The sequence below is a fragment of the Convolutriloba macropyga genome, chromosome 2 (assembly GCF_964194025.1).
Source record: "Convolutriloba macropyga chromosome 2, txConMacr16.3, whole genome shotgun sequence".
Lineage (NCBI taxonomy): Eukaryota > Metazoa > Xenacoelomorpha > Acoela > Convolutidae > Convolutriloba > Convolutriloba macropyga.
Window position 1 is genome coordinate 23,200,724 of NC_134469.1, and position 26,329 is coordinate 23,227,052.

General features: G+C 32.8%; 1 protein-coding gene across 4 annotated transcripts in view; it reads left to right on the forward strand.

Annotated features, from left to right (window-relative positions):
- Positions 1-523: 523 nt before the first annotated feature.
- The window catches only part of LOC142335197 (uncharacterized), a 44,617-nt gene continuing 18,811 nt past the window's right edge, over positions 524-26,329 (forward strand). Inside the window, exons 1-2 of one of the 4 annotated variants that reach the window (XR_012758858.1) lie at positions 6,452-6,789; positions 7,226-7,571. Coding sequence is in view for 1 of the 4 variants with exons in the window: in XM_075383582.1 (XP_075239697.1) it covers positions 7,969-7,997 (29 nt within the window). In the remaining 3 variants the exon portion in view is untranslated. Of the gene's footprint in view, positions 771-6,451; positions 6,790-7,225; positions 7,572-7,626; positions 7,998-26,329 lie in introns of those variants that run through there. The other 3 variants (XR_012758859.1, XR_012758857.1, XM_075383582.1) reach the window with 3 other exon arrangements.

A 26,329-nucleotide genomic window follows, 5' to 3' on the forward strand; every position in this document is an offset into this window, starting at 1 on the left:
CCACAAGTGCCTATTTTATTATATTAAATTTGAAAAAAAAAAGCAGAATCTAGCTCGGAATTCACGTTAATCTTGTGTCAACCTTAAATATTAGAAGTTTAAAAGATAGTTTCAGGAATTGCTCCACAAATTTAATTTTAGATTCATTGGAAAATAAACGTTTGCACCTCATTTTCAGTACGTTCTTTAAGTCACGATGTTAGCCGTAATAATTATTAGAAGCCGCCAGCTAAGAGTAAACAAAAAGAAAAACGGGCAAAAAAAAGTGCGTAATAAAGCGGGCCCAACTGGGTTAATGTGTTCCTGTTGTTTGTCTGATAAATAATCACCACGTGTCAATAGTACAACAATTCACCTATCTTATATATCATGTTTAAGTATGGTAAGTATGGTCATGGCTCCACCGTATTTGGAGCTGTGCTGTTAAAAGTATCCATCCTTTGATCCCTAATTTGTGTACTCGTTCCCGCATAATATCCTCTTAAATCCCCGAGTAAACAATTTTCCCCTGACATCCCTTCTAATCCATGTCGCCAGTTAATTCCGAGCTCGACATTTGATGTTAACGCTTATTAAAAACTAAGGCTGTTTGCTCTTTCTATTATCAACTATTCATCACCCAATAAAATCTTGTCAAAATTGGGTGCTGTTTTAACAAGATTTTTGCGCTTTAGTTTGATCTCGTCACTTTTGGTTTCTAGAAAAGAGTGACCAGTTTATCAACTCCATTTTTGGCGCAATTTGGCACAAAGAGTTCGAATTCTTTGCTGGTGAGTCTCAAATAAATTTTTAAATTTTTGTTTTCTCAAAATAAAGTTAAAACCGACATAGTGAAACTAGTCAAGCTGCAGCAAAAATCTCTGCAGACCCTGGCCCAGACTGGATGTTAATCGTGCCATATTTCAGCAAGATTTCTGCAAAAGGAGGTTAATATTGCAAGTTCTTGCATGAATAACATCCGAATTCTTCGAAAAATCCCTCTCAGCTCTGAACTATTCCACGAAACACAGCTAAATTTACTTAATTTATTACACCCCACAGGCAGACCGGAAATGCATTTGACTGATTTTGCCCTCGTGGAATTCGGTTAAGTTAAATCGCGGAACTTTGGCTAGATCCGTCAAAAATGGATTTTCCAAATTTGGTGGAAGTGCGTTTAATTGAAGAACGGAATCCGAGTACCAAATCCGGTACCCGAATTCCACCTTTGTGTAATTAAATTACACAATTAGAGTAACTAAACTTCACAATGTGGTTAACTGAAATCAACAATGAGGGTAATTAAAATCCACAATGTGTAATTAGAAAGTGTGATAATCATGTGAGAGCGGTTCTACAAGTCGCTCATACATCAAATGCCATCAGATAAAAACAATTATCATTTTTTACTGATAACAATTCCTCGCGTTTGAAAACTTCCCATTTATATGGTTTCTGTGTATTTAGTGATATATTTTCCCATTAAAAAACTTCAACTAAGTTTTGATCCTATGAAACAATCATTTTTTAGAACTCATTTTCACTTCATCAAAAAACTTCCATTAGATGCAGGCTGCGGTACATATATAGTTTTTTAGTAGCTTCATTTCGGTCATGAGAGTAGAGCAAATTTTTGTGTGCCTCAAGTCACCGGGAAGACAGATGCCATATGAGTTGAACTGAAACTGCCTTACCTTGTCCAGTTATGTAGAAGATTTTTTGGGGCATTTTTTTCAACACGATCTGGTTTTATCTGACTGCAAGCAAATCAGTAGAGTGATAAACTGAAGTTCAAAATAAGTTAAAGATGCACATTATTATTTCTTTCTTTAAATATTTCCAAGAAAAAAAATGTCACAGTATCTGCAAATAATTGTTCTGCAGTAAAACTTAAAATGAGACGAAGTTGATTTATTTGGTTATATTTTTTTCAGCTTCTGCAAAATTTTGACAATTGATAACAAAAAGTAAAATTTACTCGGTACCCAAATTCTTGGCAATGAAAAATCCAAAACTTTTGCCTTTAAGCTTGCATAAAAACTTAATATGAAATAAAGAACTTTTCGGAATATTAAAGAATTTAGCAATCGTTTATAATTGAGAAACATTTCTTCGGGTTTTCGTATTTAAATTATTTTGCCAAAAATCAGCGACCATGCGAAAATCACCAACTAAATTGCCGTTTCTTCGTCGTTAAACCCAGCAGCGAATTTTTTGCGAATTCTAGTGACCTATATACCAAAATTTGAGCTTATCGCTTTTTTTTTCGCGCTCGATTACTTTCCTGATCTTAGTACATTTGCGTAAAATACATGTGTAAAACAGCGATTTGCCGAGTCTATATACTCGAACAAATGTGTTTTTTCAAAGTAATGAAATGTTTTTCGTTATTTGAATCCAAAAAGCTATGATATTGCAAGAACTAGAGAAAGTTTGGTAAGTGTTGAGTTAACTTATAATTAAGTTTGACCTATAATTTTGATCACATTGAAATTATTGAACACAATACTTTACTTGACTTCTTTTTAAAGTTTAGTTTGGATGAGATCGAAGTTGATTAATGTTTTTGGGAGACTATAGAAACTTTTAATTTGATAGTTGGATTTATTTTTTTGAGTTTTGCTAAAACAATGTTTATGATAACAACTGGAGCTCAGCAAGTCAGACTATTTAGTTTTGTTTCCAGCAGTTTTTGTTCAAATGATGTCCGACAGTTTTGGTTAAATATGTTTCAAAATAGGTCATCGCTACTTTTGTCAAGATGCAAGTCTTATAACAAGTACATCAATGAAAAAGTGAGCTTGATCCCTGATGCTGATAAACTACATTTGAAATCACTCAGTAACTCCATGCACTTATTATTCCGACAAAAAATAAAAGTAAGTAATTGAATTTGAAATTGTCTTAGCAAACAAGAACTAGAGGTTATATCTTTTTCTCGGTGAAAAAGATATAACCTCTTGTGAAAAAGATATAACCTCCAGTCCCAGACAAAACAGTCCCGGACAAAACAGTCCCAAATAGCAAAATATTCCCAGACAAAACAGTCCCAGACAAAATAGTCCCAAGAAACCAGACAAAACAGTCCCAGACAAAATATTCTCAAGGCCATTATAATAGCTCTCACACGAATGATTTAACAAGCGGATAATTTAATCCCATGTTCGGTTGTGATAGTTTCATATCAAGTCCCACGGGCCGCTGAGGCATGGCCATGGCCATTAAGTATGTTAAAACATACGGGTAATAGCGACTGCTAATTTGTTGTCGGATTATTGAACGAACATTTCAAAGTACATTGGGTATAATGGCATTGGGTACATTTTATTTAAATCATTCGTGTGAGAGCTAATATAATGGCCTTGGGACTATTCTGTCTGGGACTGTTTTGTCTGGTTTCTTGGGACTATTTTGTCTGGGACTGTTTTGTCTGGGATTATTTTGCAATTTGGGACTGTTTTGTCTGGGACTGTTTTGTCATAGTGAAACTAGTCAAGCTGCAGCAAAAATCTCTGCAGACCCTGGCCCAGACTGGATGTTAATCGTGCCATATTTCAGCAAGATTTCTGCAAAAGGAGGTTAATATTGCAAGTTCTTGCATGAATAACATCCGAATTCTTCGAAAAATCCCTCTCAGCTCTGAACTATTCCACGAAACACAGCTAAATTTACTTAATTTATTACACCCCACAGGCAGACCGGAAATGCATTTGACTGATTTTGCCCTCGTGGAATTCGGTTAAGTTAAATCGCGGAACTTTGGCTAGATCCGTCAAAAATGGATTTTCCAAATTTGGTGGAAGTGCGTTTAATTGAAGAACGGAATCCGAGTACCAAATCCGGTACCCGAATTCCACCTTTGTGTAATTAAATTACACAATTAGAGTAACTAAACTTCACAATGTGGTTAACTGAAATCAACAATGAGGGTAATTAAAATCCACAATGTGTAATTAGAAAGTGTGATAATCATGTGAGAGCGGTTCTACAAGTCGCTCATACATCAAATGCCATCAGATAAAAACAATTATCATTTTTTACTGATAACAATTCCTCGCGTTTGAAAACTTCCCATTTATATGGTTTCTGTGTATTTAGTGATATATTTTCCCATTAAAAAACTTCAACTAAGTTTTGATCCTATGAAACAATCATTTTTTAGAACTCATTTTCACTTCATCAAAAAACTTCCATTAGATGCAGGCTGCGGTACATATATAGTTTTTTAGTAGCTTCATTTCGGTCATGAGAGTAGAGCAAATTTTTGTGTGCCTCAAGTCACCGGGAAGACAGATGCCATATGAGTTGAACTGAAACTGCCTTACCTTGTCCAGTTATGTAGAAGATTTTTTGGGGCATTTTTTTCAACACGATCTGGTTTTATCTGACTGCAAGCAAATCAGTAGAGTGATAAACTGAAGTTCAAAATAAGTTAAAGATGCACATTATTATTTCTTTCTTTAAATATTTCCAAGAAAAAAAATGTCACAGTATCTGCAAATAATTGTTCTGCAGTAAAACTTAAAATGAGACGAAGTTGATTTATTTGGTTATATTTTTTTCAGCTTCTGCAAAATTTTGACAATTGATAACAAAAAGTAAAATTTACTCGGTACCCAAATTCTTGGCAATGAAAAATCCAAAACTTTTGCCTTTAAGCTTGCATAAAAACTTAATATGAAATAAAGAACTTTTCGGAATATTAAAGAATTTAGCAATCGTTTATAATTGAGAAACATTTCTTCGGGTTTTCGTATTTCTATTGCTATGATATTGCAAGAACTAGAGAAAGTTTGGTAAGTGTTGAGTTAACTTATAATTAGGTTTGACCTATAATTTTGATCACATTGAAATTATTGAACACAATACTTTACTTGACTTCTTTTTAAAGTTTAGTTTGGATGAGATCGAAGTTGATTAATGTTTTTGGGAGACTATAGAAACTTTTAATTTGATAGTTGGATTTATTTTTTTGAGTTTTGCTAAAACAATGTTTATGATAACAACTGGAGCTCAGCAAGTCAGACTATTTAGTTTTGTTTCCAGCAGTTTTTGTTCAAATGATGTCCGACAGTTTTGGTTAAATATGTTTCAAAATAGGTCATCGCTACTTTTGTCAAGATGCAAGTCTTATAACAAGTACATCAATGAAAAAGTGAGCTTGATCCCTGATGCTGATAAACTACATTTGAAATCACTCAGTAACTCCATGCACTTATTATTCCGACAAAAAATAAAAGTAAGTAATTGAATTTGAAATTGTCTTAGCAAACAAGAACTAGAGGTTATATCTTTTTCTCGGTGAAAAAGATATAACCTCTTGTGAAAAAGATATAACCTCCAGTCCCAGACAAAACAGTCCCGGACAAAACAGTCCCAAATAGCAAAATATTCCCAGACAAAACAGTCCCAGACAAAATAGTCCCAAGAAACCAGACAAAACAGTCCCAGACAAAATATTCTCAAGGCCATTATAATAGCTCTCACACGAATGATTTAACAAGCGGATAATTTAATCCCATGTTCGGTTGTGATAGTTTCATATCAAGTCCCACGGGCCGCTGAGGCATGGCCATGGCCATTAAGTATGTTAAAACATACGGGTAATAGCGACTGCTAATTTGTTGTCGGATTATTGAACGAACATTTCAAAGTACATTGGGTATAATGGCATTGGGTACATTTTATTTAAATCATTCGTGTGAGAGCTAATATAATGGCCTTGGGACTATTCTGTCTGGGAGTGTTTTGTCTGGTTTCTTGGGACTATTTTGTCTGGGACTGTTTTGTCTGGGATTATTTTGCAATTTGGGACTGTTTTGTCTGGGACTGTTTTGTCTGGGACTGTTTTGTCCGGACACGCTTTTTCTCAGTTTCAGCTGCGTTCCTTCATTACCAACGCAAATCATTACCAACGCAAACTTAACTTAACTTTGACTTTAAAATTTAACCTGCTGGTTATAACAGTAATTTAGCTGTTTAAAGACAACTATTTTTATTTTGTGAATAAAGATCTCAAACGTATTGACAAGTTCTGCAAAGAAGTTGAAATAAGATGCTTAATATTGACGTCTCAAATTGACGAAACTGGTCAAAATTGGTGTCACGAATGTTTTTCTGAGGAGAGATCAAATGTTATAAACTTATAAATTTACGATCGATGAATATTTCTCTATAGAATAGCCAGGGCAAGAGAAAAATTAGGAGATTAATGCTTCCTCGACTGGCGTGAAATAATTCCCAATATCGAATATAGATACGTTACATTTTTGCAGTTTGTATAAATCTGCTTTGCTTTTTCCAAAATCGTTATTCCATGTTCTGTTGATCGATTCAAAGTGGCCGTTTTTGCTGTGAAACAGGTGCTAATCTTAAACAGAGGCATTCAATCCCAAATTGAATTCATTAAATTTAAATTATTAACTGTTCAATTACCATTGAAAACTTCTTTGTTTTCGAGATTATACTTCCTTAATCATTTATAACACTCAATTTAATATTGCTTGTAATAAATGAACAAAAAGCTTCACAAAAGCTTTTGGTTTGAAAAGAAAAATTTTTTTGCTTGTTCTGATTCTGTGTGAACTTTATGAACTTTCAGGGCACCCGGCCGTTATTTATTGCCTGAATATGACTAACTGATGAAAAATTTCAGATAAATTTGCTCAGTTGTTGTTTTCCTAGTTGTGTTTTGTTGGCCTGTCAATTTTGAACTCCATGACCTAAATAAGATCACTCTGACATCTTTTGCTCTTATTCACTACTATCATAAAAACTGTTTACTCGACACTTATCAGCGTGCTAATTTTGGTATTTTGCAACCCACTGTTTTGTTTGACCTTGTGGGTCCTGGGTTACACGACAACCAAGACTTGCTACCCTCCCTCACTACACCCCCCCCCCCCCGCGCTGGAATATTTTTTTCGTTTCATTATAACTGGTGTGAACAAAAGCAAACTAATTTGTGTTTTTACAGTAGTCATGCTGGTTTTTCTAGCGTAATGAGAGGCGGGACTAGCCATTTCAATTTATGTTAACTATAATACAGATGTAAAATATTATTTATAGAGAGAGAGAGAGGTCTACCATATCTACCTCTGAGAGAGGGTGGAGGGGAGGGGAGGGGAGCGGAAGGGCGGTGCAATTGGACCACCCTACCCCTCCCCTCATCTCCCCCTCCTTCTCTGGGGTAGACCCCTGGCTATAATTAATATTTTTACTTCTCTATCATGGTTAATCTCTATAGCTGCCATATCAGCACCAAACATCTACTCAAACTTATTCTTTTTACAGAAAAAAATTTCGAACATTCCACTGACTCATAATTAATTGTTCAGTAAATGGTTGTTAAAGACGGACTTAAGTACCTTTTAGATAGTGAACATTATGGAATTGGAGCACATTTAAATTGAGAATCAGAACGTTTCACACAATTGGGTCATTTATGTAATTGTATCATGGAATAATGCCAATGATTTCCATAAATGGGTCATTACTATGTCTCACCACTCTATAAGAGCATCCACAACCTCTTTAGTATGACAGCCACGGAACAACAACCAATCACAAACAACAAACAAACGTAAACACAGGTAAGAAGTGTAGTGGGACTTAATTCTCATAACATTCTTCAATTTGGTACAAATGGAACGATCTTCCCTTGCTTTTTAATGGAAAATAAACAGTTTTTTCGAGCCTTTAGACATCTTTATACCGTATCAAGTATTGTACTTCTTTAAAAAGGAAAATGGAATAATTCCAAATTATTATTGCTGACGTAGACGAATGGCATTTGTTAATTTTTGTTATGTAAATCATTTCGTCCTTATTAGGCACTGAAGCCTCGTTAGCTGTTTTGGATGGTATGCTGTTTTCTGTATTGTTTACCTCATTCAAATTCTTGATTAAATTTGGACAGTTTCACCCTCTCAAAGAGAGAAAATCAATTCGCAACTAAATTGCTTTCCCCTTTTAATCCTCTTTCCAACAATGTTTTCAAAATTGAACAAATGCGCGGGGTAAGTTTATGAGAATTTTTGAAAACGTTTATTTGTTTATACGATGTTCTCTAAATCCAACAACATAAACGGATCGAAAGTATTTTTAAGGAATATTTTAATGAAAAATTGATTCGTGTTTCTATTGACTCACCTTTGATACAGTTCTTTGTGTAAATCTATTGAAAATATCCCAGTAAAGCCATCCCCCCACAAAATTATAGTCCCCTATTGTGGTATATTTACGGCAAGGGGAGTATAGACTATATAACCACTATGTGATCAACTGCAAGAGCCAATCTATTGGGCAGCGATAGGATTTTTAAAGGATTTTTTTGGATAAGTTTTTGACTCAACAACACAAGAAATTTTAATAAGAATTGATTGATGCTCAGTTTTGCTGCATTTTTTTTGACGGGAATGATAGTGGAATAAAATAAGTGCTCTGAATTTTTATATAGGCTCTTCGTTTGAAAAGGCGGGACATATTTACATCGCATTGCTTTAAATTTTCTTAAAAAAACCTCTGTTTAGAACTGTGCTTACATGCAGCTTTCAAACTGCATTAAAACCACACGAAAAAAAATCTCAGCTTGAACTTTGCAATGAATCAAAATTGTTCTATCTTGAACTAAATATTACAAGGAGGCTCCCTAATGTGCTATGGCATATAGTGTTCACACTTCACTCATCTACAATGTTTTTTCAATTGTCTACCCATTGAAGCAGAGATGGACTAGAGCAGTTCAAATTTTGCTGTTTCAACTTTTATAAACGAGATTAACTACGATCTCATACCAGTGAGATCAACTTTTTTATTTCGCTAGAACAATCAGTCAAACAAACGGAGTGACAGATATCAAATCAACTCTAAAGTAATTTCTCTAAATTTTACCAAAAAACACAGAATAAGATCCAAAAGTTAGCAACATCCCGTTTTCAAACCAAATCTCAAACTTTAATGTCTTTTAAGAAACAAATGGCCGTTACATAACCAAAAACAAATCAATATCAATTAGAGGTAAACCAGATTAATTTGCACTAGGTAAGTCGCCATTGCAGTAATTCAAATTTGACCTTGCAAGTTCAAGAGATTCACGTATGCCCAATGAGAACACCAATTTGACCTACTAGCAAGCAAAATAATTGCTATGTTCGATTGCAACGAACCAATTTTAACCAAAAAAGTAAAGTTGAAACAAACTTTCGACAAAACTCAAAAACTCTTCCCTGTTGTACGAGTTGTAACGGAGTCAATTTTAAATTGGTGATTAACCACCAAATGAAGAGGAAATTGATATTCAGATATGCTCGTTTCTGATTCATGAAACATTAATAACTGAGATTGCAAAGCATGGAAACAAAATAACAAAAAAGCCCTCAGATTTCAGAATTTAATTAAATTTACTGAGAGAATCAGTCATTAAAACTATTAGCCTTTAAGAGGCATTCTTAGTTTTCTTTTATGTCAGTACAACAACCATAAGGATCTTTCATTACTCAGACTATAAAAAACCTACAGAAATGATCATCTGAAGCCAATACTAAAAAATTTACAAAGTACATTAAAACAAAGAATTTCAAGTTAATCACTACCATTAACTATAAAAACGAGACATTGTGTAGTCTTATAAAGCCCTATTAGAACATCAAAAACCTTCTATCTATTAGAAATTAAAAACAAGATAAAATAAGAGAAAAAATGTCCAAATTTTCAAAACTTTTTTAAAAGACAAGTAGTGCAAAGCTAACAAAATCTTCAGTTGCGCACAGATCAAATGAGACAACAGCTAAAAACTACTAAAAACTCATCGCATGTAGTAGAATCCGTTGTACATGTTTTTTAATTAACCAGTCGATGGACTTTCAAAGAAAACATATGTCTATATTAAAATAACAGTGGAATCAGTCTTTTTTACTCCATCAGAATGAAAACTAGAACAAATGGAACAAGATAATTTAAATCAATTTTAGCTTTGTTTTGCGGAATTGAAAAAAGCATTTTTATCAAGTATACAATTGATTTAACAAAACAGCAAAAAATGCTCTTTTAGTAAAACAAAATTTCAAACTCTAAAATTTTTATGTAACATTTTGGTTGTTGCTGAGCAAGGCTGACCTCTCATTATTGTCAATAAGACTTCATGAGCTAAATTTAAAAGTATAAGTGACTGCAGCAGTGAAATCAAATTTAACTCTGTACTAACTTATATAGATAAAATGAGAACGCAAAATCAAATATAAGTCAACCAAGTCAGATGATAATCAACAGGTTAGTCTTGAGTGATATATTTCAGGTTTAACATTGGCACTTAACAAACCACTGTTCTTGTAAGTTATTCGTCAAAATAAATAAACGTAATCAAAGTTAAACAAAAATGGATAAAAATCAGAGAACCTCAATTCTTCCACAATTTTGGAGTTACATTTTGAAAATCAAATAGAACCTCCCAGAAAATTCAGGAAAAAAATTCTTATAGAGAAGTATATACTTTCAAGTACAAAACAGCGAGAAAGTTCTGTTAATTAGAAGAATTTAAGAGTCGAAAAAAAGTATTGAGGGGCAAATTTTGGTTCCACAATCTGTTGCATTTTGTAAATACCATTTTAAAAAAGGTAAAAATTTTGAGTGTCATTTCGACATATCAAAGGCATTTTCATGTTTTCGAAATATGATCAATATTTGTTTTGAGACAAATTGGAATAATCGTTAGTTAGGTCCGATAGTAAAATACAACGGTTAAGAAAAAACTAAATGAATGAAAGCTCAAATATAGACGAATTTCTCCAAACTCTCCAAACAGAAACATGTGTCATTTTAGTTTTTTTAATCTTCAGTTAGCTATCATTTGAAAGAGAAATTTAGATACAGATAAGCTTCTCTTTTGACTCACGGAAATGTTGAGAAATGATATGGAAGGGGAAGCCATAAAAACGGTCTCAACTCAAAAATCAATTACTCCTTTGAAAAAATTTGTGTCCAGCCATGAAACAACAAGCAATTATTTCTGATCATTGATGTTTTCAACTTATTCTACCACCGTGGTAAATGAGACTTTTTCCTTACTCAGACTGTGACAAAACTACAGAAGACGAACATACATATTCAAAACTTATATTTTTTAAAATTTTTCAAATCCAAATAGTTTCAAAGCTATAAAGGCCATAAACTAAAAAAAGTCAGATTTAATTACTAATTTTAATAAGGGTGCATTAGTTATGGACATCGCGAGAAATTCACTGAGACTTCTCAGTATTGAGACTCAGTAACAATACAACAAAGAACAAAAACAAACAGTGATATTTCTAGTAAAAAATTTGGATTTGAAGGACAACAAAGGCTTTAGATAGCACAATGGCATTTTTAAACTTTTAAGCGGGAAAATAGCAAAATAGATTCAAATGGTGCCAAAATAAATATTAAAAATGGCACTAAAAGCCAAAAATTTAGATCCAAATCCAAACTTTATTCTTAAAACCACGATAAGACAAGAAATAGCCTCAATACTCCTTCAGGGTTACTAAAATACGCAAACTTTGAAATTGCTATCATAATTGTGCAAAAACGAACATCAAAAAATGGAACCGATTTAATGTAAAAACTTTCAACCTTGATAACTTCTGGAAAAAAAACAAAACTTTGAAAAATTTAATTCACACTCCACGCTCGACGGCCTTTCCATTGGTAGCACTCACAATTCTCTACGATTAATACATAGATCTGTAAAAATTGACTTAACAAAGAAAACAGTTGAGCATATAGTTCCTCCCTCCTACAAGTGGGGTCGGAGCAATTAACTGCTTCTCTGGGTACTTGATACTATTATAATTTTACGCTCGCAGAACATATACATACACTTATGAGGCACAACGAATATCACCAATGGGAAAATGTACAATTTTTTCTACTCAATCAGTCTGAGGGACTTGATCAAAATGAAGAGCAACAAACTTTTTCAATCAATAGATCTCGTTAAAAATTGAGCGCTTCAAACTCGTATTCAATATTGATTTCGAAACAAAAATTTATACAATTGCATATAATAAGTTTTTTGTTATCTTAATGCTTGAAATTTTTAAACATCAGCCCTGCAAGTTTTTCGAACCCAAAAATTTCTTCAAATTTGTCTAGGTTTTGGTTAACTCCACTGAATTTCACAGTTTATGTTTCAATTAATCAAGGAATCTATTAAATACATAAGAATAACAACAAGAAAAGACATTCAGAAAGTTAACCATGCTAATTCGAAGACGTATTGTTGTTTGAAAGCATCACAAGTAGCCATCTAGAAAGTCAGTCAAATTTATTAGTTAGTAAATTGGAGTCAATAGGGGACTGCTAGAACCTCTTTAAGGTAAGTTTAAAATTATTAAATGAAAAATTCTCTTAATTTGATTTCTGAATCAAAAAAGAATCTCTCCAAACTCCTCGTTTATTTCACCAAATAAAACTGTCTACTTGAAAATTAGACGTTAACAATAAGTGCCATAAACTTTTTTAATATTAATACTTAAATAAATAAACGCAGATTTAAAAAATATGCCAGTTTTACTATATTCTTAGATTTAAAAATATTGAAAAATGGTTTTTCGACGAATTCAAAAATTTTATTTACATTTGATTAAATGCTTGGGGGTTTCTATTATCAAGCAAATGAGTGGTCGGCGGGAAATGATATTAAAAATGCAATCGAACGTCAAACTATTAGCCCCAAATAGTTGTGTGTTTTGGAGAAAAGCCATGAACAGAAATCTTCATCAATGTTGAGAATACGAAATTATCGTTACTAACGATATCTTTAACTACAATAATGATGATCTTAAGGAAATTGACCAATATAAATTTGAGAAACTTTTGAATCGAGGTTTTTTTGATTTCCCCTATTACTAAAATAACTTCAAATTTTAGCAATTAACGGTATTGGCTCTGAGATTTTCTCACTTACTGAGTTTTAAATAAAATGGAAGAGGAGAGCGGCAAAATTAATTTAACCAAATAAAATAACTTTAAAAGCTGAAAACAAATAAAAAATAAGTAAATCCAGTCTGTCAGAACAAAGTTTTTCTGTGTTCAATCATTGTTTTTTGTTTCCCGTGATTGAACGAAGATTAAATTTTCTGAAAATAATATCATTTTTCCTCAGATTTGAGAATGAAACTGATATTATTTTCCTTCCGTCGATTTTTTGTGCGTTTGTGTTAATGATAATGAGTTATAGATGGCCGAATATCTATCGTTGTGCCCACAAACTGGATTTCAGTTTTGATTTTTTTTGGGAATTTTTGTTTTTCTGGTTTTAACGCTTTTAAAATCCGGATTTTTTGTGTCCGTTTTGCAGAATGTTTTTGGACGTCATGCCCCCCAACTCATAGGAAAACTAGAAGAATAAAACTCAAAGAAGTTTCGTTAATCTGAAGAAAATAAGTTTTCTGAACCTCATACCATTTTTCCTCAGATTTGCGGATGAAACTGATGTTATTTTCCTTCAGTCCCTTTTCAGTGCGTTTGTGTTATCGATAATGAGTTGAAAATGGCCGAATATCTATCTTTTTGCCCATAAACTGGATTTCAGTTTTAATTTTATGGAGAATTTTTGTTTTTATAGTTTGAACGCTTTTAAAAACGGTTTTTTGCGCTAGTTTTGCAGAGGTCTTTCAGACGTCATGTCGCCCAATTCATTGGAAAACTAGGAGAAGAAAACCCAAGTCTCTCGCTTGAAACAAAATTTGAAACAAAATTTATTGCATTTTTTTTAATGGAAAAAGGTCAGAATACAGTTTAAATTTTAGTAGATAGAACTGTTAAACAATTACACAATTGGTTTTTCAAAAATTGTTTTGCGGCAAATTTTAAATTTGAAAGTTTTCATTCAGCTACTGCTTTCGGTCTTCAAATCCTTAATGCTTCAAATTAGGGTTTCTTTCATTATACTTATTTTTGACAATATAAATATATTTAAACAAGAAGGCCCGGAAATGTGCGTACGCCCCCGTTCATTCACATTCTTGTCTTAGTTGACTACCGAATGATGAAGAGACAGAAAGCAATCAGAAACATATATATTGTTATTAAACCACTAAAAAGTAACTTATTGCTAAAGAAAATAGTGATTGACTGGAAAGGATATTAAAATTGTGAACGAACGTCAAACTCATGGCCTCAAAATAATTGTGTGTTTTCGAGAAAAACCATGAACAGAAACCATAATGAAAGTTAAGAATACAACATAATCGTTACTAACAATATCTTTAACTACAATAATGATGATCTTAAGAAAAATTGACCCACAAAAATTTTAAAGAAATTTTCAATCGGGGACAATTTTCTTATTTCCCCTATTACTATAGTAACTTGAAAATTTAGCAATTTATGGTTTTGGCTGAGTTTCGATCATGTATGGAATTTTATATAAAATGGAAGAAGGCAGCGGTAAAATTACTTTAACCAAATGAAATATCTTTAAAAGCTGCAAACAAATTTATGTTAGGTAATTGCAATCTGTCAGAACAAAGTTTTCTTAGTTCAATCATTGTAATATGTTTCCCGTGATGAAACCAAGACTAATTTTTTTGAAAATCATACTATTTTTCCTCAGATTTGCGGATGAAACTATTATTAACTTCCTTTCATCGGTTTTCAGTGCGTTTATGTTAACGATAATGAAATGAAAATGGTCGAATATCTATGTTTGTGTCCACAAACTGGATTACAGTTTTAATTTTTTGCAGAATTTTTGTTTTTATAGTTTGAACGTTTTTAAAATCCGGATTTTTTGCGCCCGTTTTGCAGACGTTTTTCAGATGTCCTGTCCCACAACTCATAGGAAAACTAGGAGAATAAAACACAAAGAAGTCTTTCTAATCTGAGGCAAAAACTATTGCATTTTTTTAAATGGAAAAAAGTCTGAATACAATTTAAAAGCTAGTAGATAAGCGTGTTCAGCAGTTACATAAAGGGTTTTTCAGAAATCTTATTGCGGCAAAATTTAATGTGAAAGTTTTCATTCAGCTACTGCTTTCTGTTTTCAAATTCTTAATGCTTCAAATAAGGGTTTTTTTCATTCTACTTATTTTTAACAATGTAAATATATTTAAACAAGGAGGCTCGGAAATGTGCGTACGCCCCCGTTCAATCACATTCTTGACTTAGTTGGCTACTGAAAGATGAGGAGACAGAATACAATCAGAAACAGATATATTGTTAACAAACCAGTAAAAAGTAACTTATTGCTAAAGAAAATAGTGATTGACAGGAAATGATATTAAAATTGTGAACGAATGTCAAACTCATGGCCTCCAAATAATTGTGTGTTTTCGAGAAAAACCATGAACAGAAACCATAATGATTGTTGAGAATACAACATAATCGTTACTAACGATATCTTTAACTACAATAATGATGATCTTAAGAAAAATTGACCCATAAAAGTTTTGAGAAACTTTAAATCGGGTACATTTTTTTATTTCCCCTATTTTTAAAGTAACTTGAAAATTTAGCAATTTACGGTTTTGGCTGAGTTTTTCTCATGTATAGAGTTTTAAATAAAATGGAAGAAGGCAGCGGTAAAATTACTTTAAACAAATGAAATATCTTTAAAAGCTTCAAACAAATATATGTTAGGTAATTGCAATCTGTCAGAACAAAATTTACTTAGTTCAGTCATTATAATATGTTTCTCGTGATGATACCATGACTAAGTTTTCTGAACCTCATACCATTTTTCCTCAGATTTGTGGATGAAACTGATGGTATTTTCCTTCAGTCCCTTTTCAGTGCGTTTGTGTTATCGATAATGAGTTGAACATGGCCGAATATCTATCTTTTTGCCCACAAACTGGATTTCAGTTTTAATTTTATGGAGAATTTTTGTTTTTAAAGTTTGAACGCTTTTAAAAACGGTTTTTTGCGCTAGTTTTGCAGAGGTCTTTCAGACGTCATGTCGCCCAACTCATTGGAAAACTAGAAGAAGAAAACCCAAAGAAGTCTCTCGCTAATTTGAAACAAAATTTATTGCATTTTTTTAATGGAAAAAGGTCAGAATACAGTTTAAATTTTAGTAGATAGAAATGTTAAACAATTACACAATTGGTTTTTCAAAAATTGTTTTGCGGCAAATTTTAAATTTGAAAGTTTTCATTCAGCTACTGCTTTCGGTCTTCAAATCCTTAATGCTTCAAATTAGGGTTTCTTTCATTATACTTATTTTTGACAATGTAGATATATTTAAACAAGGAGGCTCGGAAATGTGCGTACGCCCCCGTTCAATCACATTCTTGACTTAGTTGGCTACTGAAAAATGAGGAGACAGAATACAATCAGAAACAGATATATTACTAACAAACCATTAAAAAGTAACTTATTGCTAAAGAAAATAGTGATTGACAGCAAATGATATTAACATTGTGAACAAACGTCAAACTCATGGCCTCCAAATAATTGTGTGTTTTCGAGAAAAACCATGAACAGAAAAAATAATGAATTTTGAGAATACAACATAATCGTTACTAACAATATCTTTAACTACAATAATGATGATCTTAAGAAAAATTGACCCACAAAAATTTTAAAGAAATTTTCCATCGGGACAATTTTCTTATTTCCCCTATTACTATAATAACCTGAAAATTTAGCAATTTACGGTTTTGGCTGAGTTTCGCTCATGTATGGAATTTTATATAAAATGGAAGAAGGCAGCGGTAAAATTACTTTAACCAAATGACATATCTTTAAAAACTGCAAACAAATATATGTTAGGTAATTGCAATCTGTCAGAACAAAGTTTTCTTAGTTCAATCATTGTTATATGTTTCCCGTGATGAAACCAAGACTAATTTTTTTGAAAATCATACTACTTTTCCTCAGATTTGCGGATGAAACTAATATTAACTTCCTTTCATCGGTTTTCAGTGCGTTTGTGTTAACGACAATGAGTTGAAAATGGTCGAATATCTATATTTGTGCCCACCAACTGGATTTCAGTTTTAATTTGTTTGCAGAATTTTTGTTTTTATAGTTTGAACGTTTTTAAAATCCGGATTTTTTGCGCCCGTTTTGCAGACGTTTTTCAGAAGTCCTGTTCCACAACTCATAGGAAAACTAGGAGAATAAAACACAAAGAAGTCTTTCTAATCTGAGGCAAAAACTATTGCATTATTTTAAATGGCAAAAAGTGAGAATACAATTTAAAAGCTAGTAGATCAGCGTGTTCAGCAATTACATAAGTGGTTTTTTCAGAAATCTTATTGCGGCAATTTTTAATGTGAAAGTTTTCATTCAGCTACTGCTTTCGGTGTTCAAATTCTTAATGCTTCAAATTAGGTTTCTTTCAATCTACTTATTTTTGACAATATAAATATATTTAAACAAGAAGGCCCGGAAATGTGCGTACGCCCCCGTTCATTCACATTCTTGTCTTAGTTGACTACCGAATGATGAAGAGACAGAAAGCAATCAGAAACATATATATTGTTATTACACCACTAAAAAGTAACTTATTGCTAAAGAAAATAGTGATTGACTTGAAATGATATTAAAATTGTGAACGAACGTCAAACTCATGACCTCCAAATAATTGTGTGTTTTCAAGAAAAACCATGAACAGAAACTATAATGAATGTTGAGAATACAAGATAATCATTAACAACGACATCTTTAACTACAATAATGATGATCTTAAGAAAAATTCACCCATGAAAATTTTGAAGAAACCTTCAATCGGGGACATTTTTTTATTTCCCCTATTACTAAATAACTTGAAAATTTAGCAATTTACCGTTTTGGCTGAGTTTATCTCATGTATGGAGTTTTAAATAAAATGGAAGAAGGCAGCTGTAAAATTAGTTTAACCAAATGAAATATCTTTAAAAGCTGCAAACAAATATATGTTAGGTAATTGCAATCTGTCAGAACAAAGTTTTCTTAGTTCAATCATTGTAAAATGTTTCCCGTGATGAAACCAAGACTAATTTTTTTGAAAATCATACTATTTTTCCTCAGATTTGCGGATGAAACTAATATTAACTTCCTTTCATCGGTTTTCAGTGCGTTTGTGTTAACGATAATGAGTTGAAAATGGTCGAATATCTATGTTTGTGTCCACAAACTGGATTTCAGTTTTAATTTTTTGCAGAATTTTTGTTTTTATAGTTTGAACGTTTTTAAAATCCGGATTTTTTGCGCCCGTTTTGCAGACGTTTTTCAGATGTCCTGTCCCACAACTCATAGGAAAACTAGGAGAATAAAACACAAAGAAGTCTTTCTAAACTGAGGCAAAAACTATTGCATTTTTTTAAATGGAAAAAAGTCTGAATACAATTTAAAAGCTAGTAGATAAGCGTGTTCAGCAGTTACATAAAGGGTTTTTCAGAAATCTTATTGCGGCAAAACTTAATGTGAAAGTTTTCATTCAGCTACTGCTTTCTAATTTTCAAATTCTTAATGCTTCAAATAAGGGTTTTTTTCATTCTACTTATTTTTGACAATGTAAATATATTTAAACAAGGAGGCTCGGAAATGTGCGTACGCCCCCGTTCAATCACATTCTTGACTTAGTTGGCTACTGAATGATGAGGAGACAGAATACAATCAGAAACAGATAAATTGTTAACAAACCAGTAAAAAGTAACTTATTGCTAAAGAAAATAGTAATTGACAGGAAATGATATTAAAATTGTGAACGGACGGCAAACTCATGACCTCCAAATAATTGTGTGTCTTCGAGAAAAACCATGAACAGAAACCATAATGAATGTTAAGAATACAACATAATCGTTACTAACAATATCTTTAACTACAATAATGATGATCTTAAGAAAAATTGACCCACAAAAATTTTAAAGAAATTTTCAATCGGGGACAATTTTCTTATTTCCCCTATTACTATAGTAACTTGAAAATTTAGCAATTTACGGTTTTGGCTGAGTTTTTCTCATGTATGGAGTTTTAAATAAAATGGAAGAAGGCCGCGGTAAAAATACTTTAACCAAATGAAATATCTTTAAAAGCTGCAAACAAATATATGTTAGGTAATTGCAGTCTGTCAGAACAAAGTTTTCTTAGTTCAATCATTGAATCATGTTTCCCGTGATGAAACCAAGACTAAGTTTTCTGAAAATTATACTATTTTTCCACAGCTTTGCGGATGAAAATGATAATAACTTCTTTTTGTCGGTTTTCAGTGCGTTTGTGTTAACGATAATGAGTTGAAAATGGTCAAATATCTAACTTTGTGCCCACAAATTGGATTTCAGTTTTAATTCTTTTGGATAATTCTTGTTTTTATAGGTTGAACGCTTTGTAGACGTTTTTCAGATGTCATGTCCCCCAACTCATTGGAAAACTAGGAGAATAAAACACAAAGAAGTCTTTCTAATCTGAGACAAAAACTATTGCATTATTTTAAATGGACAAAATCAGAATGCAATTTACAAGCTAGTAGATAAGCGTGTTCAGCAATTACATAAGTGGTTTTTTCAGAAATCTTATTGCGGCAATTTTTAATGTGAAAGTTTTCATTCAGCTACTGCTTTCGGTGTTCAAATTCTTAATGCTTCAAATTAGGGTTTCTTTCAATCTACTTATTTTTGACAATATAAATATATTTAAACAAGAAGGCCCGGAAATGTGCGTACGCCCCCGTTCATTCACATTCTTGTCTTAGTTGACTACCGAATGATGAAGAGACATAAAACAATCAGAAACATACATATTGTTAATAAACCACTAAAAAGTAGAATATTGCTAAACGAAATAGTGATTCACAGGAAATGATATTTAAATTGCAAACTAACTTCAAACTCATAGCCTCCAAGTAATTGTGTGTTTTCAAGAAAAACAATGAAAAGAAACTATAATGAATGTTGAGAATACAAGATAATCATTAACAACGACATCTTTAACTACAATAATGATGATCTTAAGAAAAATTCACCCATGAAAATTTTGAAGAAACCTTCAATCGGGGACATTTTTTTATTTCCCCTATTACTAAATAACTTGAAAATTTAGCAATTTACCGTTTTGGCTGAGTTTTTCTCATATATGAAGTTTTAAATAAAATGGAAGAAGGCAGCGGTAAAATTACATTAACCAAATGAAATATCTTTAAAAGCTGCAAACAAATATATATTTGGTTTTTGCAATCTGTCAGAACAAAGTTTTCTTAGTTCAATCAATGTAATATGTTTCCCGTGATGAAACCAAGACTAAGTCTTCTGAAAATCATACTATTTTTCCTCATTTTTGTGGATGAAACTGATATTAACTTCCTTTCGTTGGTTCTCAGTGCGTTTGTGTTAACGATAATGAGTTCAAAATGGTCAAACTGGATTTCAGTTTTAATTTTTTTTGGAGAATTTTGGTTTTTATAGTTTGAACGCTTTCAAAATCCGGATTTTTAAAGTAACTTGAAAATTTTGCAATTAACGGTTTTGGCTGAGTTTTTCTCAGGTATGGAGTTTTAAAAAAATGGAAGAAGGCAGCGGTAATATTACTTTAACCAAATGAAATATCTTTAAAAGCTGCAAACAAATATATGTTAGGTAATTGCAATCTGTCAGAACAAAGTTTTCTAAGTTCAATCATTGAAATATGTTTTCCGTGAAGAAACCAAGACTAAGTTTTCTGAAAATTATACTATTTTTCCACAGCTTTGCGGATGAAAATGATAATAACTTCTTTTTGTCGGTTTTCAGTGCGTTTGTGTTAACGGTAATGAGTTGAAAATGGTCAAATATCTAACTTTGGGCTCACAAATTGGATTTCAGTTTTAATTCTTTTGGAGAATTTTTGTTTTTATAGGTTGAACGCTTTGTAGACGTTTTTCAGATGTCATGTCCCCCAACTCATTGGAAAACTAGGAGAATAAAACACAAAGAAGTCTTTCTAATCTGAGACAAAAATTATTGCATTATTTTAAATGGGAAAAATCAGAATGCAATTTAAAAGCTAGTAGATAAGCGTGTTCAGCAATTACCTAAATGGTTTTTTCAGAAATCTTATTGCGGCAGTTTTTAATGTGAAAGTTTTCATTCAGCTACTGCTTTCGGTCTTCATATCCTTAACGCTTAAAATTATGGTTTCTTTCATTCTACTTATTTTTGACAATGTATATATATTTAAACAAGGAGGCTCGGAAATGTGCGTACGCCCCCGTTCATCCACATTCTTGACTTAATTAGATACCGAATGATGAAGAGACAGAAAACAATCAGAAACATACATATTGTTAATAAACCACTGAAAAATAGACTATTGCTAAACAAAATAGTGATTCGCAGGAAATGATATTTAAATTGCAAACTAACTTCAAACTCATAGCCTCCAAGTAATTGTGTGTTTTCAAGAAAAACAATGAAAAGAAACTATAATGAATGTTGAGAATACAAGATAATCGTTAACAACGACATCTTTAACTACAATAATGATGATCTTAAGAAAAATTCACCCATGAAAATTTTGAAGAAACCTTCAATCGGGGACATTTTTTTATTTCCCCTATTACAAAATTAACTTGAAAATTTAGCAATTTACCGTTTTGTCTGAGTTTTTCTCATATATGGAGTTCTAAATAAAATGGAAGAAGGCAGCGGTAAAATTACTTTAACCAAATGAAATATCTTTAAAAGCTGCAAACGAATATATATTTGGTTTTTGAAATCTGTCAGAACAAAGTTTTCTTAGTTCAATCAATGTAATATGCTTCCCGTGATGAAACCAAGACTAAGTTTTCTGAAAATTATACTATTTTTCCTCAAATTTGTGGATGAAACTGATATTAACTTCGTTTCGTTGGTTTTCAGTGCGTTTGTGTTAACGATAATGAGTTCAAAATGGTCGAACTGGATTTCTGTTCTAATTTTTTTGGAGAGTTTTTGTTTTTATAGTTTCAACGTTTTCAAAATCCGGATTTTTTGCGCCCGTTTTGTAGACGATTTTCAGATGTCATGTCCCCCAACTCATTGGAAAACTATGAGAATAAAACACAAAGAAATCTTTCTAATCTGAGACAAAAACTATTGCATTTTTTTAAATGGAGAAAAGTCAGAATACAATTTAAAAGCTAGTAGATAAGCGTGTTCAGCAATTACATAATTGGTTTTTTTCAGAAATTTTATTGCGGCAAATTTTAAATTTGAAAGTTTTCATTCACCTACTGCTTTTGCTCTTCAAATCCCTAATGCTTCAAATTAGGGTTTCTTTCATTCTACTTAATTTTGACAATGTAAATTTGTTTAGACAAGGAGGCTCGGAAATGTGCGTACGCCCCCGTTCATTCACATTCTTGTCTTAGTTGACTACCGAATGATGAAGAGACAGAAAGCAATCAGAAACATATATATTGTTATTAAACCACTAAAAAGTAACTTATTGCTAAAGAAAATAGTGATTGATAGGAAATGATAATGAAATTGCGCACGAACGTCAAACTCATGTCCTCCAAATAATTGTGTGTTTTCGAGAAAAACCATGAACAGAAACCATAATGAATTTTGAGAATACAACATAATCGTTACTAACAATATCTTTAACTACAATAATGATGATCTTAAGTAAAATTGACCCACAAAAATTTTAAAGAAGTTTTCAATCGGGTACAATTTTCTTATTTCCCCTATTACTATAGTAACTTGAAAATTTAGCAATTTACGGTTTTGGCTGAGTTTCGCTCATGTATGGAGTTTTATATAAAATGGAAGAAGGCAGCGGTAAAATTACTTTAACCAAATGAAATATCTTTAAATGCTGCAAGCAAATATATATTAGGTAATTGCAATCTGTCAGAACAAAGTTTTCTTAGTTCAATCATTGTAATATGTTTCTCGTGATGAAACCAAGACTAAGTTTTCTGAAAATCATACTGTTTTTCCTCAGATTTGCGGATGAAACTGATATTAACTTCCTTTCATCGGTTTTCAGTGCTTTTGTGTTAACGATAATGAGTTGAAAATGGTCGAATATCTATGTTTGTGCCCATAAACTGGATTTCAGTTTTATTGGTTTGGAGAAATTTTGTTTTTATAGTTTGAACGCTTTTAAAATCCGGATTTTTTGCGCCCGTTTTGCAGACGTTTTTCAGATGTCATGTCCGCCAACTCATTGGAAAACTAAGAGAATAAAACACAAAGAAGTCTTTCTAATCTGAGATAAAAACTATAGCACTTTTTTAAATGTAAGAAGTTCAGAACACAATTTAAATGCTAGTAGATAGGCGTGTTAAGCACTTACACAATTTTTGTTTTCAGAAATCCAAATTTGCGGCAAATTCTAAATTTCAAAGCTTCCATTCATCTACTGCTCTCAGTCTTCAAGTCCTTAATGCTTCAAATTATGCATTCTTTCATTAAATTTTTTTTTGACAAGGTACATACATTTAAAATTGGAGGCTCGGAAATGTGCGTACGCCCCAGTTCATCTTGACTTAGTTGGCTACCGAATGATAAAGAGACAGAAAACAATCAGAAACATACATATTGTTTAATAAACCACTAAACAGTGAAATATTGCTAAACAAAATAGTGATGGGAAGGTGTGGTACGGTTATACCTTATTAAGTTCAAATTATTTTATTTAAGTACAAAATCTGTTTAAGTTTGTCCTTGCCTAATCAAAAGTCAGTGTTCACCTATTTTAAGTTTGCCTCCGACTAATAAGTCAAGTTTTCAGTTGTTCACATAACCCACTTTCATCATCCTGTCATGCCCTTAACTTCAATAATTTAATTCAGTTGCTTTTCTTCTGCTCTGTTTTCCAATAAGAAGAATCCTGTTGGATTCGAAGAGGATTTCCATGACAGAGAAAACACGGTTGCATTTGTAGCTCAATTGCTAAAATAAACTAAAAGCGGTAATCCCACAAATTAGTAAAAGCTCGGATTCGCACCTCGAATCCCACTCTACAAACTCTAAGCGGATTTGTGGCTCAAATACTTATCTCCACAGTCAAGGATATCATATGCGCAGTCAGCAACCAAAGAACGTGCGCTTCTTGGAATCGAACCCTTTTGGGAGAAACCGACACTAGAGTCACCTTTGCGATGGGACCGCTGGCAGATCATGTTGAAGTTGGCTATCATGGCAAAAGAGGGTATTTCGGTCGAAATTCTACTCGAAGATCCCCCAGACAAGGTCATCCTACCTTTTGAACCTATATACGAGGATAATGTTGAAAACAGCACATCCCAGAGCGAACGAGATCGAAAAATCCTAAACGAGCAACTGAAGAACTCGTGGCTAAATCGTTGTCAGAAAATAGAACTCGTAGGTATATTGTGTGGTGAACAACCCTGGAAATATTGTGAAAACAAAGCGGTCTCCCTAACGTATCTCAGCCTGGGGATGGAGGGTAGACGAATATTTGGTTCCTAGGAACCGAAAATCCAGATTGATCGGGTAACAACAAAGGATCTTTGGGAAAGTCTCGATGGAGTGTTTACGAAACAACGAAACATCACCTTTGATCGATACACCTTTCTCACCAGGAAGCAACTGAAGGGAGAACTTGTGGAAAAGTTGTGCGGTTGCCTTCGGGAATTGTCATTGAATTGCGACTTAGAAAGCCATGAGGAGTCAATCATTCGTGACGTCTTCATAGCAAACATGCAAGACGGCAAAATCCAAAGAGAATTGCTAAAGGAGACAAGAACAGCGAAAAAAGCGCTTGAAATTGCCATGAACATTGAGATGGGAATCCAAAATCAGCTAAAAACATCTGGGACCTCAGCTCAAACATTTACGAACGAGATTACAAGTGTATCAGTGAACAATGTACAAGGATTTTGGAATAGATCACGTCCATCAACTATCCAATTTGTTAAGCCTACATTTTGTCCAAACTGTGGCTATGGATGGTCACCCTCACATAGACAAAATTGCCCTGCCCGTGGAAAGAATTTTAAAAAATGTGGCACTGCTAGCCACTTCGCCAAAGTCTGTCGAAAACTTAAACACCCATATAAACCGAAACCCCGAGTGAATAATGTAAAAGATTCTGTTTCTGAGGCGGCCACAGTGGGTACTTCAGCAACACTAGCCGAACAAGTCAACAATATAGATAGACTACATCAAAAGCAAAGTATTTACGACGCAAACTATGACTCCGATTATGACGACTATGATGATAATTGTGTTGCAACGACTTCAATTGAAAGCGGCACGCAAGAATTGGAACCAGTGAAATTAAACATTTGTGTCGGGAATACGACGACCAAAACACTGGTGGATTCGGGGAGCGTGTGCACGATTATCATTAAAAGTCTCGCAGAATTTCTGGTGTCACAATGCAAAGGAAGCTATTGTGTACAGTCACCAGAGATGCATGACCTAAAAACTTTCTCTAATGATATAATCAAGATCGTTGGAGTGATTAATACAACAATCCAATGTAATGATTGGATAGCTACGGGTGCTAATGTAATAGTGGTGGACGATAGTCATAGACCCATCATTGGACGAGATCTCCTCTCAAAGCTAGGCTTTTCTCTTACACATTCGAAACAAGTTGCAAATATTAATCAAAACCAATGTTTAATCAAGAAGCAGATTGCGTATGATTTTCCAGGTCTCATCGCAAGAATCGGTAAATCTTGAAAACACTCAGTCAAATCCACATTCCACAAATAAATTACACCTACACATCAAAAAGGTCGTCGAGTCCCAATTAACTTACAACCACTAGTTAATGCAGAACTTAAAAAATTACTTGACAAAAAACACATCATAACAGTTGCTCCGATAAAAACTTCGTTTCACCTATAGTTATCAGAGTAAAAAGAGATAAAACAGTTAAACTGGCCTTAGACTCAAAAATTTTAAATAAATCTATCCATAAAAATAAATATCAAATGCCGAATAAAGATAATATAATTGACACGAATCAACAAAATTTAAACACAAACGCATCACAGGAGACAGCATATTTCTCTACCTTGGATTGGAATTACGCATACAGTCAACTTAATTTAGACCCGGAAACCGCCCGCCATTGCAACTTCAAAATTATTAGCGGTGAGAGAACTGGTACATATCGTTTTATTACCGGTTTCTACGGTTTAACTGATATGCCGGCGGCATTACAAAAAGTAATGGACTATACATTAGTTGGACTTCAAAATATTCATTGTTTCTTGGACGACATTATAATAGTTAGTCGCGGTTCTAAAGAAGAACATTTAAAGTTTTTCTGCAAATGTTTAAAAAAAATTGGATGAGGATAATTTAAGAATAAATTTATCTAAATGTCATTACGCAAAAACCAAAATTGAATGGTTAGGACACAAATTTACTCAGTCAGGAATCGCACCGCTTGAATCAAAAACAGCAGCAATTTTATCTCTATCAGCACGTAAAAATCTAAA